The sequence below is a fragment of the Falco punctatus genome (assembly GCF_963210335.1).
Source record: "Falco punctatus genome assembly, chromosome: 2".
Classification (NCBI taxonomy): domain Eukaryota; kingdom Metazoa; phylum Chordata; class Aves; order Falconiformes; family Falconidae; genus Falco; species Falco punctatus.
The window spans coordinates 73,931,141-73,949,479 of record NC_137581.1 but is presented as its reverse complement, the minus strand read 5'-3'; the positions used below and the strand labels follow the sequence as shown (position 1 = coordinate 73,949,479).

Here is an 18,339-nt window from a genome sequence, read left to right as displayed (position 1 = left end):
TAATCCAAAGAAATTATTTATTGAAAATGCAATCAAATACAAAGAGGCTTTTAAAGATAAGCTCTTGGGGCATGGTCTTTACAGACAATGCTATTTTCTCTGCTTGCGAGAGGGGGAAAAAAGCCTGTAAATTACTGCATACAAGATACATATATTTGAAAAAATTCAAGCTATTTGTTTCACTTGCATGCTTCACTTCACATGCATGAAGAAATTCACTTCATTTCTTCAATAATTGTTATTATTTCTCCAGTTTCATGTTTTATATATTGATTCTTATATTCTCTCTATTAAAGGAAGAATAAAACATTTTATTAGTGTTTCGTGCATGAGATTACTCACGATTTTACAATTTATGAATCTCCTGTCATTCAGAGTGTTGTTATTTATTATATAGAAGCTGTATTAGGAATCTCTCAATGAGAGGACTGAAGTAGACATATCTAAGTCTTCCCTCCATAAGGAGGAATGAAAGACTTTTCAACTCAAAAGCCAGAAACCCCATCTTTTTAAACATGGGAAAATTAACATGACAAAGGAACAGAAAGTAAAAGAATTTATAAATCACACCAGTGGTCCAGTGTGTCCTTGCAGACATGTTCTTGTTTCCAGACCTCGTTGTAGCCAATTTAAAGACTGCAAATTGCAGCAAACTTTGCAACATGCTCGTCAGATGGGCAGATCCTGCAATGTCTGTCTGCCAGTTCCTTCTTCTTATGAGTCTCTCCAGATTTCCTCATAAGCTAAACCTCCCAGCTCTCTGCTATACATTTTTGCTTACCACACCCTAGAAACTTTTCTTCTTGCAGTATCATTGCCAAATACTAACATGGGTCTCAACATCTACTATGACACAACTGTTTTTGGCCAGCAGTAGATTTACTTTGTCCCTTCTCTCCCCACAGTTGACCAACAGTCTGATTCTGTGTTATTATTTTGCTGAGAAGCTTAGGCTCAGCACTATTGTAGTGATAGCATATGGCTTATAGGGAGAACAGGGAGAAATTGTGTATATTTTCCAATGCTCCAGGTAGATGGATGACAACTATTTCAGAATGGAAAAGGCAAAACCAGAATTCTTTGCATGTGGACCTTCTCTTTCAATACCCCAAGAGCAAGAAAAAGAAAGAAAATTTATCCTTGCTTCTGGGCATCTCTCTGATGCTTAAGTCATATCTTTATGACTGCAGTGGATTGTTATTTGCAACAAATTTCAGGCAAACACATAGAAAACATACCTGGAAATCTTCTGGAGAGAGCTCAGGGAATGGGTATTTTGGCTGTGGTATTGTAGGAGAAGTTTTTTTCAAATAAATTCTTCTACAGTGACAAAAAAGGTTGGCAAAGATTTAATATGCAAACATATGAATAGGTACTATATATGCTTCTGAGGTACTATTTTGTTCCTCTAAGACAAAAGCAGTGAAAGAGTAACTAAAAATTACATAGGCTGAATATAATGGTATCATTTCATTGTTCAGAATTTTGATGATAATAATTTATTTTATGAATTATTAAAGAATCATAGAAGTTGGTTTTTTAAGTATCTGAAAGGGAAATATTCTCAAAACAAGGAAACAATTTAATGTACCACCCATCTACATTGCAGGGTCTGATGGCAGGAAAGTGGCACGGACATAAGGGCTTGTCCCAGTTTTGGAAAGTGTTGTTTTATATTGATCAAGTGAATAAGAAGACTGGGAATCAGAAATGCATAGCCTACTTGAGGGACATCCAACAGGTCATGATTTCTGCTATAGTACAGTGTGGATTTTCCCTTTCCTTCCTCTCCTTTAAAAAGAGGCCAGAAATTTTCTGTTGGGGAAAGAGGTGTTATTTCACTACAGAATAAAATTTTTGCACAAGAAATAAGGCTTACACTGTGCAGAGAGAAAGTATGAGACTTGCTGCCAGTACTGGAATCAGAAATAGCATATATGATGTAGATGTGGGTTCTTCTCCTGAAAGACAAGCAGTATTCAATGTGTTAGTATCACAGAATAGTAATGATTGCACAGGTTTGTGCAACCTGCTTTGCATGATCATATCAAGGACCAGTATGAAGTGGCTGCTTCTTTAGCACCTCAGTGCCCTGTAACATGTGAAGGAGTGGGATGTCCAGCAGTGGTGGACTGTCTATGGCAACCTGAGACCTTACCAAGCATTTTGTGAGGAACTGAGGCCTACAGAGAACTTCAAAATCCAAGGTGGCAGAGAGTAACAGGGGAAAAGAGCACTTTATAAAGCCAAAAGTAGAAATAGAAGAAGGAAAAGTGCTGGCAACAGACCTCAAAAAGGTTTGCTTTATTCATTATCTCCTTGCAAGAAGCACCCACTGTCACACCAGAATGCTTGAAGACCTCCCTCATATTCAGCGATATGCACTTCTTTGCTCCTTCTCATCCTAGCAAACTAATCTGCAAATATTGTGTTCCCATCTCTAAGGGATCTTAAGTGAGGCAGACGAGTAACAACTGAGGAAAAACTAGGTCAAGGAAGCGATTTTCATTCTTACCAAACTCTACGGGTGTACTCCACTCTCCCCAGCTTGAGCTCACCAAGCAGCCGTTGTCAGTTGCTCTGATTTTGACGCTGTACCTTTTTTCCGTGCTGAAGGTCCCAAATATATAGGAGTTTCCTGTGATGTTTCTTGCCTAAATAAGAAACAACTAGACTGAGAGATTTTTATTCACCAGATGTATAGATGTTATTAATGCATCAGGTTCATTTAATGATGCAAAGAATCACAAAAGAAAATTTTACATATACTTCTGTGAACAGACGAGTAAAAATTGAATAGAAAATCATCACTTAAGAAATTAACTTGTTCCATCCTAATTCTTTTTGTCTGAATATTTTTTAATTGGTGATATTGGAAAAAAAATTAATAGTTTATTTTCAGTCTGTAAATTATTTATTTTACTGGAAAGTAATTCTTCAAAAATCTGGAATTCCCTTACCGTGGATGCTTTCAAAACTGGAGTGTAACAGCCAGATTATACAGAAGGGACTATTTTGACATATGTTGAAATTCTTCTCAGAAGAATATTGAGCTTTCTTGAAAACTTGTGGGTTATTTTCTTCCTTTTTTATACTTGGCTTAATCTTTTAGGTGATATTTTCTTGCCTCCTCCATCTCAATCCCTTCCAGACACCATTAATAAAGAAAAGATTCTCCACATTTTATGTCTTTTAAGTGTAATGTGGATTTATGATCCATATTTCTACATATATATAAATTTAGTAGGAAGTATAAAAGACTGTAAAATGGAAGGTTTTGTGACTTGCATAGAAGTAATGTAAAGTTCCACATGTGCAGGTGAGGTTTTTTTACCATGTTTTATAAATAACTGTTTAAACCTTTGAGTTTAGGTAACTTGTGACTAAAAAGCAAACATAGTATACTGAAACTGGTAGTGTGAAACCGGAACAACTTGGTTGGAGGATGCTCTGATGTAGATGAAATTTCAACCCAGCATAAATGTTAGATTAATATGGTAATAAAGACTTACTGTTTTCGATGTGGTTTTGATGGTTTTTTTGGGATCAGCCTAGCAACAAGAGAAAGTTTTAATTTTTATGATTATTTTTTTGTTACTGTATAATAAAGGGTCCTGTCTAATGAACGTTTGAGTTTCAAGGAAAAAACCAAACACATCTAATATTATAAATGCCTTCTTTTAAAGACTGTGAAGTTAAGCTGTTCTTCCACAGAAAGGGTTTTCCTCACCACTGGTGCTCTGAAATACTGTAGCCTTTAAATTTGACTGCAGAACTGAGTATCAAAGAACTAAACAAAAAAAGGCTCAGGTTACCCACCAACTAAAATTTTACTTTTACCTGTACAAAAAAAAAAATCTAAAAAACCTAGTAAACTCAGACAATATTTTTTTCCATTAAAAATTTTGTCTACATAGCTAATACATGCTTAAATATTTAATTTAGCTACGTTATGTCTCCACTTTATTTTTTTTTTTACTGTTGGAACAGCAAACAAATATTTCTGCAAATACTTCAGGCTTTGGTTTTGATGGATGCAAAACTGCTTTCCATATTCATCCAAGTCTTCAAAATACTTGTAGTTACTGAGATGTTTAATAACAACCATATACAATTAAGACCTGGAAAACCTGGATATTCTGTTCCAATAACCTGACAGAATATTTCTTTTTATTCAAAGGCATGGATAGCTCTTTCCACTTTAAGTTAAAAAGAAAGGACACAGAACTTAATGAAAGCCAAAATGAACAAATACTGTGTTAGTGCCCCTTACACCTGATAGTGACAGCTGTAGTGCAACCATCTTCATTGTGCATGCTGCAGACCTAGTTTAGATAAACCTAAACTCCAAAACTCCTTCAGCAACAGCATGGCAGTGTCAGCAAATGGGGCAATAGAAGAAGGAAGCAAGGCTGGATACACAAAGGGCGGGGATGTAAAGTATGGGGTTCCAGGTTGAGATACCCAAGGGCTCTTGCAGCACATCTTAACTTACAGGTGCGCCTTCGTAACAATGCATGTGTTACTTCTTTGGACTTACTTTAGTAAGAAATAAAACCTGACTGGGCAGTAATGATGACTACGAGAAATGTGAACAAATGCAAAGTGAGTTTGTGAAAAACTTGATAAAAAGTGACTGATGGGACAGGAGACTGCAGATAGGAACACCACAGAACAGAAGGTCCTGACCTAATTTCATCAGAAAGCCGTGGTAGGACTCCAAGACTACACTTGGACCCACACTGCCTTACAGGGACACAAAATTGGTTGTATTAAATTTAACAGTAGCTTTGCTTTTTTGTACTGTATTTAGAGTTCATGTGATGTATGCTATAACTTCATAATAAACTTGTCAGATAATATGGTCCATGCCTCCATATGTGCTAGAATAGCTATTCACCCACAGTATGGGATTCCTTTGCCCAGCTTCTTTAAGGACGGGCTATACAATGGACTGAAAACATTCCCCCAGTTTGCTGCCTCTATTTGTCAGTGACAGCAGCCCTAAGCTCATGTGCAAGAGGGGCACTACATGTCAAAAAGGAGAGATTATTGAAGTAGGGAAAGAAAAAAGGGTATTGGTTTATGGTAGTATATGTGGAAATACAAGCATAGAAAATACTATTAAATTATAATTATTCTTACCTTGTTTTCTATGACAATTTCATATTTGAAACAAGCATGTCTTTTTGTGTGGCTTGTGCGAGGTGGTTGCCACCTAATTTCACAACCATGAGAAGCTTCTGTACAGTTCACAGTGACATTTAATGGAGGGGTGAGTTTTTCTACAATAATATAATCAGAAATACTATTGATTAATAATTAGCTCTTCTCACTCTGACTTTTTACAGTATAGGTAGGTGTTCAAGTAACTGGTCTAAAAAGATGTAATGCAGCTTTACCAGAATTACTATATTCATACCATATTCTGAAGCAGGACTCCCACACTCCAGAATAGGAGACTAGAGTATCAGCAGCAACAGGAGGTAAAATTAAAAAACGCAAACCATTTGATAGATTGACTTCAGTGTATAATCTGTGCAGGGTTTTGTTTCTTGTGTTTTGGTTTTTTTTTCTGTGTTCAGATTAAAAAGAAGTAATTTCTTTTTCTAATTTTTTTAATGATTAGCAACATTCATTCATTAGGAAAAAAATGAGATTTTTCTCACAGTGTTAAGATAATTTGTTCTTTTATATTATGTGGATGAACAGAATTACAAGACAACGGTATAAGACTGACATCTAGATAGCCCCACTCAGGCATTTTTAGGTAGTTAATTCCAAAAGATGACACCTTTCTTTCAGAGAAAAAATATTTGACTGAAATGTTCACAGTTCTCCAACCTATGATTTCAGATTGTCTCTGCATTCATTTGTTTTTGTTCATTCTTTTGACTTTTCATCCATCAAGGTTGGGGAAAAGGGAAACCCCCCCAAATTTCTGAGGAGCAGTATTTTAAAATATATATGCTTTTTTTTCCCAGGGATAAACTCTTCATTCTCTTAGCATAAACCTGGAAATACAAATAGAAAAAGTTCTTACCAATTCTGTACAGAAAAATCTTCTTCTTATATGACAGAATGTTTTGTCCACTTCTTGACCCGTTTACCAGGAAATCAGCAATCTTGTCTTTTATTGTCACATTTTGGAAACTACATCCTATGTTCCTTCCATAATTATCTGTGATGTAATTCTGGCATCCTGTGAAATCTTTGTTCCTTTACAATGACATATTGCATTAGATATTGATAGGTTACATGTCAGACCAGAAATCAAAATTCCCTAGATTCAAGCAGACCTACTTACACTGAAGTCTTCCAGTAAAGGAAATATTGTGTGTCTCTTGAAGCAGTCCTGCCCACATGCCAAGTGCAGTTCATGAAGGAAACATTGAAAATAACACAGACAAAATTTTCAATGGCTGTCCCATTCATGCCTGCAAACACAGGAAGAATATCCCATGTCCACTCTGCCAAAAGACTGTACAACTGCTCAAATCATGCATATTTCTGCAAGATCATTTAGTAATTTCTACCCAACTGATTAGGAAATCCAACTGCATATTTGGGTCTTGCAGTTACGGGCTTACTTGAAGATAGCAATGTTTTTATTTGTGTTGAGCCATGAGGACTGTCTACCACTGTTGCAGATGCTGAAGATGTGACTAAGATTTAATCAACTCTTTAATCAACTTGGACACAGTGATGTAGTGGAAGCTAATAACAAAGACAGTTGCTGTTGTGTCCTTTGTTTAGATCCCCTGTTTATCTAAAAGATCCCCTGTTTATCTAAAGTCCAGTCTACAGTGGACTATAAATTCAACAACCATGAGCAAGGCAAGTTCTCTCTCCCGTGTGTGTCTTAAGTGCTCTGACCCTTGGCTGACTTATAAAGGACTAAGGGTTTAAAATAAGCTGTACACCACTTTCTTCTGTGTAACAGCTGGGTGATTACAACCGAACCCTGAGACTGCTTCCTGAAGCTAGGCCAAGCAGAAGTGCCATGATTTTGAAGGGAGGATAACATATTTTTCAATCTTGAATTGAAAACAGTTGCTAATCTGTTCTGGCATTTTGGATTCAAGTTATGGGGAATTTTGTTTGCGCTGAATTTGATAGAAGCAGGCCTGAATATCCCTGTCATTAGTGCAAAACCAAGACAAAATCAAAGTGGAAGTTGATAGCTTGCTCAAGTTAAAAGACTATTCAAATTGTTTATTCACATGCGGAATGATTTCATTGCCTGTTTCTTCCCTATCAGAAGGTGAGATCTCCAACAGGAAATAATAATCATGCCGTACGTCTTTTCAACTGCTGTCAACATGAATTGAAGGACTGGGTCACAGCTTTCCAAGGCAGTGATTCATTAAACTTAACCACCACATGTACCACCTTTAAATGTACCTCCTTAGTTAGCCTTAAAGCTCCCTATGTGTCTATTTTGACACCAAGTGACTGTCCACTGTTCAAGATTCACTGCAGTCCAGGCTGGAAACCTCTTTTCCTTATGTTCCCACAAGCATCTGATCATGTAGCTGACAGCACGGATTTAAAAAGAAATGCTGTTATTGAGCAGACCAAAACTTCTGACATCAGTGGATGCTTAGGGAGAAAGGCATAATGAGAGTGAAAGCACCAAGCAGGCCTTTGCCTACATGCTCTCTCATCTACCAGCAAGCAATGCCTTATGGACTTGCAAAGTTAAAGACTACCTCACAGATCACTGTGCTTAGCAGTCCAAGAAAGCCTGATCCCCCATTAATTTCCTTTGACTCTTTTGAATCCCCCCCCCCCCCCCTTTTTTTTTTTTTTTTCTTTTTCTTTCCTCTACCACATCCCTTGCCATAGGGTAAGCAATAGGAGAATTCAAAAGGTCTGTTTTCCTTCTGGCTCCTTTCCTCTGTTCAGCTGTAATGTGAGAAAAAGCAATTATTTTCTAGAAAAGAAGAAGCTCAAACACACTCTTGCACATAATTTATTTTCATGGATTGCTCCAGGCAGCTACTGTGCTGTATGGAGGGTTTTGCAACTACTCTACAGAATGAAGTTTCTTTCATTTGGGTGTACTACAAGTGTAGGCACATAGTAAAGGTGGCTAGGATCACAGTTTCCAGAGGCAAAGGCTGTTATCTAGGAGATCTGACCTAGTATGATTTTGTGTAGCTTGGCTACAAATAGAGTTAGATGAATTAAACTCCATGTCTCAGAGCTCCTTGGTGGAAGTGTTCATTTCATGCTCATCACACTGGGAATCACCATGTACTAGGAGAAATGTTGCTCAGGGACAGGACCTTGCAAAGGAGTCCTAAAAGTAGCAACCATTTCATTCTGACACCTTTGAAAGTAATAACAAATTGTTCAAGGGGCAACAAAGTTGTCAAAGTACTCCTGGATTTCTTGAAAACTTCCTCTCTTCCATGAGGAAGGTTGAAACTATTTCAAGAGCTTGGTTTAGCAGTGTTTTTTTCAACAGCAATGTTGGCCTAAGCATCCCCTGTCCTTCCCCATCCTCCATGGCTCCTTCCCAATTCCATCCTGCCTCCCTGGTTTACTAGTGACATTCCTTGTGGGGCCTCATGGTGAGTAGTTTTGAAGAAGTGATCACCACTAAAAATAATAATGCTCCTTCCACTCCAGAATTTTTTTGTTTCTTCTTGTTTTTCAATCTGGCTTAACATCCTTTACCACAAACAGTGAAGCTCATCTTACACTTGCTAAGTGTAGGTTAGTAAGAAAAACCCAGAGTGGAGCTTTCCAAGCTATTTCTGCTGCTGCAAGAAGTGTTGACCCCTATTTAGTCACTAGAGGCATCTAAGCTCTCAGGATACAGTTGCTTATACCCAGCTTATGTATAAGTTTACATATATAGGTATAACCAACCAGTCCTGAGAGTCCAGTGATTCTGGTACTGTACTGAGGTGATGGAAAGCTTTGCCCAATTCTCTGGTCTGCAACAGATTCACTTTATAGCCCAGGATCAATCAAAACTGTGTACTTCTTCATTTACAGAAGAAATGAAGATGTTTCCTTCCTTCCATCCTTAGAGGGATGGGACAGCCTTTGGCAATGTTGCAAATCAAAAGAAAAAAGGGTTATTCTGATTTCAAATCAGATCACAACTTGGTTAATGTGTAGCCCAACAAGCAGTTGAGTTGTCTGGCAACAAAGGAAATAAGGTGAAAGGAACTCTTAAAATAGCATTGTGGTCAAGGAAAAAGCAAATGAAACCACATCCTTGGCTTTTTCAGTTACGGCCTCAGTTCTTTATATCCAAGAGAAGCATAGAGATACTCAGACGTTGTTTAATTGGCCTAAGTTCCACAGTCAGAACATCCCTCTGCCTACAAAACAGACATAATCAAGCTGCACGGTGTCACACTCATACCCACATCATGCACGTGCTGGGAAGATCGCTCAGATATGTACGAGTCACTCTATTCCCTTTGCTGACAGGACTTTTTTCCCAGGTTTTGAGTGGATATATTTTTCATTTTTTCTTTATTCACCTTTCTGTGGATATGCCGAAGAAAATCCAGCAGAGTGGACAACTATGACTACCCTTCCTTTAAGGTTTATTTTTGAGCCTACTGTATTTACCCACTGTGTTTTACAGTTTTATTTTTAGCAACACCTGGAATGAAGCTAAGTCTTCATGAGACAATTCTCCCATTATTTCAATAAGATAGTGATTTTTTTCTCTTTAGAATTTATACTTGAGGATTAGCTAGTTCTAGTGGCTTCTTGTTTAACCACTCCTCTTCTAACCCCCTATTTGTCACTTACTGTTATTTTCTTAAAAAAAGAGATAGGACCACACTCTTATGATCCTTTTCTGTGAGCTGTGATGCAAAGAACAGTTAAATTTCTCTGTAGTGCACTCTTTCTTCATCTCCTGGGCAGATGTTAGAAAGGGTGTAGGAGTAGTAGCTTCAGAAAAATATCAGAGAAAAGAAAATATGGCTCTGCAGTTCTTTGAGGTAATCAGTATTGTTAACAGGAAAGGACAGGGTCTCACCTCTGGGCCTTGGGCCCAAGAGGATTTTTACTTTTATTCAGTAGTTCTTGAATAGAAAACGCATAATCTGCTCTTGACTCTAGGTCACAAAAGGTCAGATAATTTCTAAAGGACTGTAAACAAACTTGCTATTGGAAATGCATAAAAGGAAATTACATTGCTTTAATCTTTTAACTTAACTCTGAATGTGCTGTCAGTTGTGGGGTGGAGTTTGTCTTCCTAAATTTACCCAAGTGCTGTAAAGATATGCCCACAGGGGAACCAGTAATTCTGTACTGCCTTAACAGTGTTTGGAAAGAAACAGTTTATTCAACCTAGTCTAGGACAAGACAAATGAAGCCTTCACTATATTTATTTCCTGCAAGTCACTGAAAGCATAGCCCAGGGTGAATGGTCCAGAAGGATCCCTCTAAGACTAAGGTATCCACCTTGGTCAGGTGAATCCAGGAGGATTCATTCCTTTCCCCTCTTACATCATCTGGAATCCACATGTAAGTACTAGACATGTTGCCACTATTCTTACTGAAAACTGCAAATTTATTTTTGAAAATGCCTTTTCCTCCTCTTTATTATATCTATGCTAGTATCACATGCTGCTTCTCTTTAGAAAAAGTTACAGTAGTAGAACAGTACTATTTTTCCCAGAGGTGGTCCAGATTTCTTTCACATCTCAAATAATTCCTGTGCAAATTGTTGATCAAAATCTTAAGGAAGCTTAAAGTATTTCTGTGTGAAGTTGTTTCCTTTCTGGACTGTAGTTTATAAACCTTTTATGAAAATTGGTTACTGCTAGACTCTGATAGAGCACAAGTTGCTCTCAGAGAATGCCAAATCCTGACACATGTCCACAAGAGATGGTCATGATAGGAATTTGGAAATATCAGTGAGGTTGTGGTCCTGCTGGAGTGGCTATTCTTGTCCAGGTTGATTAGAGAGTTGATTAGATGAGAATAAAAATTGCCCAATAGCCTGCTGATTTTAAGTAACATATAACCATGCCATGTATCTTACCATGTCTCAATACTGCTATGATTTTTATAACCAAAGAAAAGTAAAGTTTGCAGTTAAAAAAACCCCAAAACTTTACACTTTGTTTTTATATCACTATTTTTCATTAAGGAAAATATCTTATTTGTGCTGGGTGTTGTACTTAAGACTAGACCTCTGAGTTTTAATTCACAGCTTTGCCTCTGAAACACTTTGAAAGTTATTTTTGTTGGGGAATATACAAAATGGAACTACTGCTTACATATTGGATGGGCTATGAGGGTAAAATTATGCCTACATTCCTATGACATTTTCAGAGAACTGTGCATAAGTGAAATCTTCTACTTCAGTATTAAAATTGTAATAAAAGACACTGACATGCTTCCATCCTACTGGTGCCTAAATGCAGTACTCCTAAAAGGGATTCACTCTGCAAAATGGTGTAAAGAGCTAAAATCTGAACATTTCCACTTTGATTGCGTTTTCAAGAGAAATTTACATAGGCACTCTTCAGTGCTGTAACACAGGTTTCAACTTCACAAGCAAAATACTTCTCTGTGGATGAGGCCAGTAACACTGGAAACTCTGGTAATGTAAAAATATTTTTATATAATTATTTTCAGACTGTGGAAAAAATACACCATAAAAATTTTGGCTAAGACATTCATCGGACAAAAGCATGCACTTACAGGCAGTGTCTATCCACCCCTCACAGTTATTTTAACAACATTGAAACTAGCACAAATAACAAAACACAGTATTTGTTTGCCCAGCTTCTTTGGAGTAACAGAAAAGAAAATAAAGAAACCCAGACAAAAACAAAAGTAAACCTACCTCCTCCTTGAAAACTGGTTTCCCTGTGGCAATTACAGTAATGGGGCACAAAAAAGATGGAAGCTGTGAATTTGCCTTGGTGGCGTGTTTTTGTGTGCTTTGACAATGTGATTTCATTACTAAGATCTTCTGAACTGCTCATGTAACAGGGTGTAAAAGTCCCGCCTACCTCTTGCTCATTTCCCTTATCCCGTACTTCTGTAATGTAATGGGGAAAACCACAGTTACAGCCATTATTTTTCTACAGGGAGACAAATAGGTCAGAATAAAAGGACACCCTCTTTATCACTTCATTCACATTCACTCATTTCTGTCACACATTCTTCATACAGGAGTTTGTACAGGGCACAGTCTCAAATGTAGGTGAATATATGCCCCCCTCTGGCTCAGATATAGGTCAGGCACCATTGTTTCAAGCCATGCCACCATTTTCTGCTTATTGCTTAAGGTCACCACCCTTCTCCATGCAAGAAAAGAAGCCTAGAGTTCTGTGGACTCCCGAACAGCTGTTACCAGCTTTGCATTAGCCAGCCTCATTGCCTGTAGATGAGTAACAAACCATTGTCACCAGCCTCCACAACTTTTCCACTTCACATGTGCACACATTTTTCGGGGCTAGGTGAATTTTATTCACAGACCAGGAAAAGTGTGTGCAAATGCCCTGAGTGCACCAAATCAATCCTACATCACTCGCCTGTGCTTGTGCCCTGGCCCCAGGAAGGTCTTGCCTCCTGGCTGTAGAGTGCGAACATCCCCTTTCCAACTGTGCTCACCAATGTGAGCACACACACAGCATGGTGCTAACACAGTTGGTTGTGCACTGCCCAGGCACAGACATCCAAGCTGCCTTTGTTAGCAGGCTCCGAAAGGAGTAAGCCCAAGTCTTTCCCACTATCTTGATGGCTTTTGACACTGAAGAGTGTGCCCGGGTCCTGAAAGATGTTTGTCCAGCAAAGCAACTTTCTGTGACCCGAGAAACAGCACCTGCCTTCTTATGTACCCCACAGCACAGTCTGATTACACAGCCCTCTGCCTTTTTCACCTTTAAAAAATACGAACAGAAAATGAAGTTATTAGAGCACAGCATTTAAATCTGATTATTCATAATGTTCACTGAGTGTACTAGTCTTACTACACATATCTGTGTTATCTCACTGGAGGAGAGGTAAATAAGGTCAAATCTGTCCTGGTTCTGTCTATCTGTATTTTGTACAGCTTCATTCCCATCAGCCTTTTTTCTTGTTGCTTCTTCTGGGCAGAGTGGGAATCGGGGGGTGGGGTGGGGGTGGGGGTGGGGTTCTTGAGTTGTTTCCTTTTCTTCAGGTCTTAATTCCTCAATTTTATTAATAGAGTAGACAACCTAGCGCTTTCTCTGCTAAGACTTCATTTTAATATCTGCAGAAGTAAGGGCCTTAGTTCTCTTTCTCATTTTCTGTTGTAGACACTTCTACAAAATTGGAGTGAATTATGGGTTTGGGATAGATTTGGATCAGTGAACCTGAAACCTCATTTTCTATAAGATGACGATAATGCTATGTAGGTTTGAAGATAAACAGCTGATTCTTATATGCATCCAGAAGTTGTACAGAATGAAACAGGTCTTCCGTGGAAGGGATGTTAAGTATGTAATCGCACTGACATCAGAGCTTGTCAGTATGGCAGGAAATACCAGTTGTTGTGTAGTGGATACAATCTGCAACCCTGTTATTACTGTTTTCTATTTTAATAAATGGGAATTTCCCAGAATATTTAACATTGTTAAAGGGATGAATTATCCAAGAAAACTGTAATAGTCCAGTCATTTCTTGGATTTCTATGGTTATGTTCTTTAGTCCATTGGCAGGATTGTTGCTTTCCAAAGTGTCAGTTCTATAGTCACTTTTAACGAACCATTGAGAAAGCACATTGCCACCATATCCTTGAACCTGTTAAGGGATAAGGAATAAGATTGCCTAGGGAAAAAAAGGAAGTTAAATAAATAGGATTTAGAAAAGCCAGAGCAGAACAGTCCACATCCCATCAGTGGTACATACAATCGGACACTTGATAAGCACTCTCTGCATGCCAATCACGATAAAAAATATGGGACCCGATCCAGAACCATAGGCATTACTAGTGGTCTATCACTGAACACATGAACCTTTGGGTGAAGCCACTCATGAAAAGAGCAGAGTGGGATCACACAGGATAAAACTAGGGATGTTTTAATTGTCAGCAGTGACAGATGAAGAACTTGTCCTTGCAAGTCAGGTTCAGACCTTACTATTTAATTTAACTCCAAGATGTGGTAACCGGTGAACTTGCATGTAAGTTGCGCTCACTACTTCTTTCCTGAAACAATATATGAATTGTTTGCAATTAAACCCCAAAAGTCGTGACCTAACCTCAGGAAATAAGTGAAACTGCCAAATAGAAACAAGAGGGACTTCATGATGAGAGTTCTAAGTAAGGTACAAACGTCTTTCTGACCAAATGGCAGGTCTCAAGGAAACCAAGATTTTCAGCACTGTTTCATTGTTCTATGGTGCACAGAAAGGTAACCATCAAGTTGTGAGGTGTGTTTTATATTAATATGTTCAGGTAGAACAAAAGATAATTAGTGACCTTGGGACTAGTGTGCATTCTCCATTTGGCCACCGAGGAAATCTCATTACATATGACATCTTGCAATGACTAGACAAAATTCAGTCAAACCACCTCTGCACCCCTACCACCTGTGGCAAGATGCCAAGCCGGCACCAGATGAGCTGTAACACTTTGTAAGACAAGTGTTCTCATGACAATCCAGCCTGCAACTTACTCATGATTTGTTTACTGATGAGATAAAGAAAAAACCCAAGCATCAAGTGGTAGTCTGCTGCTGCAAGGAAAAGCACCAGTTTTATTACCTTTCTCTTTTGCATCAGCTTTTCTGCAGCCTGATCATGTGTGTGGGAAGGGGATGCTTTGGGAAGTACGTACCTGGTATGGCTCTCTGCAAGGGTCCACAGAACAACATTCTTTCTTAATGGATGCAGCTACTACAGGTGTTTCATGTTATTAGTGTTTCTCCCACAAGCTGAGGAAAGGTTTAGGACAGACTCACCTGTGATTTCTACCTTGAGCTCAGACCGTAGAATTGGTGGTGTCTGTCTGTATTGCAGAGAACTTCCGTGAATGCTGGGCTATTTGCTTACTTCAGGAAAGAACTCGTTTTCAGGCCCTGTTTAGGCTTCCAATTAATTTCCAAATGAAATGGTAGAAATCTCTCCTTGGCAAGGCCTCAAGGAGAGAAGAGTTTTAAAATGTGCTCTTCCACCACCCATTGATTGTGAAGTTTCCCTGGCTAGGATGCTTTCCCTGCAATAATGAATGGCTAAAAGGTGAAAGTTCACTGTAAAGCTGCACTTTAAAGGGGTAGCTTGGCTGGCAAAACAGGTCAAAAGGTTTAGAGTAGAAACAGAGAGAAATAAAGGAAACAGAGCAAATTATATAATCAGTAGCTACTCTAATGCAGTTACAGAGGAATGAGACTTGACTGAAATTGTAATTATTTTCCTTTTTTTCCTGATTTCTGTTTCTTGTACAACAAACAGAAAACACAGGTAGATGGATGATGGTCATGCATGTATTGTGGTATAACAGCAGATGAAGTAATGCAGTATGTAAGTGAGGGCAGTCATCACTTTCTTCTGAGTTAAGAGAAAGTATCACACTTTTTTTATTCCCTTCCTTCTAAAGAGTACCAGTTTGCATAAAAGACTCTGCAGGGGGATTTTTCATTGGAAGCTTGTGGGAACATGCCAGAAGATATGCACAATCATCATGACAATATAGCAATGGAAAGAATCCAATGACAAAAGAAAAGAAATGCTCCACTCACTTTCAGAGGTGTGAATCATTCAGCAAACTGCTTTCTGTGAGACTTAATGTGAACTCCTCCAAAAAACCTGGCACTGCAAGTGTGTTTGTCTTCCAGTAAAAAGCTTCCCCTGAAAAACAAATGTTACATTGCCAGTGGTGAGGTTGATATCGGGAGGGTTTTATGGTTTAGGTTTTGTTTCGCTTTCAGTGACGGCTACCTGTTAGAACTGAGAGTGATTGCATAAAACATTTCACAAGATAACCAAGGAAGGTTAATGCTGTGATTTCAAATAGAAATCAAGAAAGCTTCTTTGAGCCTAGTAGGATGAGAAAACTGCTGAGAAAGCCAAGGGATGTCAGCAAGAAGAAAGAATTTGTTTAGTCTTTCAAAGCTGATGCTGCTTCTTGCTGAAGTCCCTTCAGCAAGAGAAAACACCTTCCTGAAACAAGTGAGGGGCTGATGCACACGCATGCCAAAGCATGTGGAACGATAGTGCCCCTGGTCTGAGAATAGCTATATTATATGGCTGTTTATAGATCTTAAAAGAATACTTGCATCAAGGATGCCAATAAACAGCAGGTAAATACAAGAGGTCTCCACAATTGCACCAAAAGTTTGACAAATTGCATTATGGCAATGTCTGGAAGGTTGAGAGACCTTGTGAATTATCGGCCAGTGCATTTATTCAGTACAAGTATTGTCTTCATAAAACAGGAAATGGGACAGAAGAAAAGCTTAGTTATCTTGATTGCTGCTCTGTAGAGGAATTGAGAGTCCTGCTAGAGGATAAATATAGTGCTGACACTATTGTGTTTACTCAGCTTCTGTACGTCTTGAATCTGCAGATTCTCAGAACAGAATTATTCTTGGAACCCGTAGTCCCAGTACTGGAGAAGCTGGGTCATGATGTGTTACAGTGAATTAGGATACAGGAAACTGCACTGGTATAAAAGCCTTAATTTATTGTCAAGTGAATTTCCTTAATTATGAACATTTTTCATACAGATTGAAAAAGTTAAAACCTTCAATATTTATAGAGTAAAGAAAATCTTATCAGTTTCAGTAAAGGTAATTTAACTAAATCTATGGAATGTATGACTTCATAAAAATTTACAAAATGCCTAAGATTGCCTCTGCAGAGGATTTGGGGTACTACATTTGTATCCCAGTCTTGTCAATCAGTCTCATAATGAGTGTTTGACCTAGACATGCATGTTTTCACCAAACCAATCAATTTGACGATGATGTTCCCCTTAGCTGCTGCGCACTCCGAGGGATAATTTGGTTTGTTTAATGAAAGGGAGGGGACTTGGATGACAGAGTAGTCTAAAAGCATCCTTTACTAGACCAGCACATATTACCACAGCCTTTTTGGGTCAATCTGTATTCTTCTTAAAACCAGACTAATTGTAAAGCTTTATATGACTAGCTTTGTAACCTTCAATTTAAAACATAAAGATTCAAAGATTTGCATTTAGTCTTCTTCATAGCTAATGCTAAGAAGGAACATTGCTATTATAGCCAAGAAGAATTTGATAATCCAAAGTGTATAATTCATTTTTATTTTTCTTTCTCTGGCTTAATTGTTTTAAAATTTATCATCTTTTATGTGAGGTATCAGAAGTGGAAAACAAGTGATATTAGCAACTTGGGTACAGCTTAGAACTGGTTTTTGCTTTTGGGTTTTGCTTTTATTTTTTTATTTTAAATTTTTTTAATTCCACCAACAAATATACATGTCCGTGTAGTAGAATTGCCTGAACCCCAAGCTTGCTTCAGGACCAATGATCCTTTCTGTAGAACACAGACACAGTTATCACTTTTTTGCATAACCAAGCTATGCTTCAAATCTTACAAGCAGAGTTTATACCCTTCCAAGAAACAGGGCTAAAAGTCCATTGGCTGAATTTGGTTCAAATCTGCAAGTACCACTAGGTGTCCTCAGACTATAGAATCAGCTGATTTTGTCCAAAACCCTGCGTTTCCTTTGATTGTGGCATATAGTAAAAGCTATTTGTTTTCCTAATTAATAAGACACTTTGAGATTGTAGCAAGGGGATTTGTTTAAGACTTTTACTCCTATTGTGGCCTTTAGAATAAAAGGGGAAATGGCAGGCAACTGCACCTGATGATATGGTGACCTCACGTGGTAAGGAAAGTATAAGCAGAAGTTTGCAAGGCATAGATTTGCCCATAACACGGCAGAGCTCCAAACATCTATTATTATCTCGATATATAGGGCTATCTAGTAGGTACACTAGACAGCTCTGTCATGTATATTACACTGCCTGGAAGCCGAAATATAGCTCAGCCATTCACTGTGTGGCTGGAACATCTCATTGGTCCTGAAGTTTGCTTTGATTTCAGCTTCCAAGAAGTAATTTTTCACCCTGTTTCCTTTACTTTCCTGATTAAGCTTGCTTGTCTGTGATCCTAGGCTACCATCATGTGGCCACTTCGAGAATCTTCCCAAATAACAGAAACAAAGACCGATGAATTGGCCCAGAAAGCAGCAAGGTACTACCTGTGTACAAAATGAAGGCCGCATTAGCTTTCAGAGGGCTTAATTTCGCTTGATTCGCTTACACAGATGTTATGCCTTTTCATTTGTGCTTGTTTTGTTCTTCTTTAATACTTCTCCCTCCAAATACTGACAAAA

The 18,339-nt window shown here is 38.3% G+C and overlaps 2 protein-coding genes across 3 annotated transcripts in view; one reads left to right on the top strand and one right to left on the bottom strand.

The window, feature by feature from the left end:
- On the bottom strand, window positions 1-12,351 carry LOC308058873 (granulocyte-macrophage colony-stimulating factor receptor subunit alpha-like). 2 transcript variants are annotated; one of them, XM_080375368.1, is made up of 9 exons: window positions 11,837-12,112; window positions 6,308-6,437; window positions 6,044-6,219; window positions 5,146-5,285; window positions 3,513-3,551; window positions 2,516-2,654; window positions 1,880-1,961; window positions 1,239-1,320; window positions 1-287 (listed from the first exon to the last, which is right to left on the bottom strand). In XM_080375368.1, exons 1-9 carry the CDS (start codon window positions 11,976-11,978, stop codon window positions 216-218), a joined length of 1,002 nt encoding a protein of 333 aa, XP_080231494.1. In that variant the 5' UTR covers window positions 11,979-12,112; the 3' UTR covers window positions 1-215. The 2 variants fall into 2 exon arrangements, with proteins under 2 accessions (XP_080231494.1, XP_080231495.1); XM_080375369.1 differs by lacking the exon at window positions 3,513-3,551 and having other exon boundaries at window positions 11,837-12,351.
- LOC308058864 (interleukin-5 receptor subunit alpha-like) overlaps window positions 9,046-18,339 on the top strand; it is a 43,252-nt gene continuing 33,958 nt past the window's right edge. Inside the window, exon 1 of the mRNA XM_080375338.1 lies at window positions 9,046-10,506. The gene's annotated coding sequence lies outside the window, so the exon portion shown is untranslated. The remainder of the gene's footprint in view (window positions 10,507-18,339) is intronic.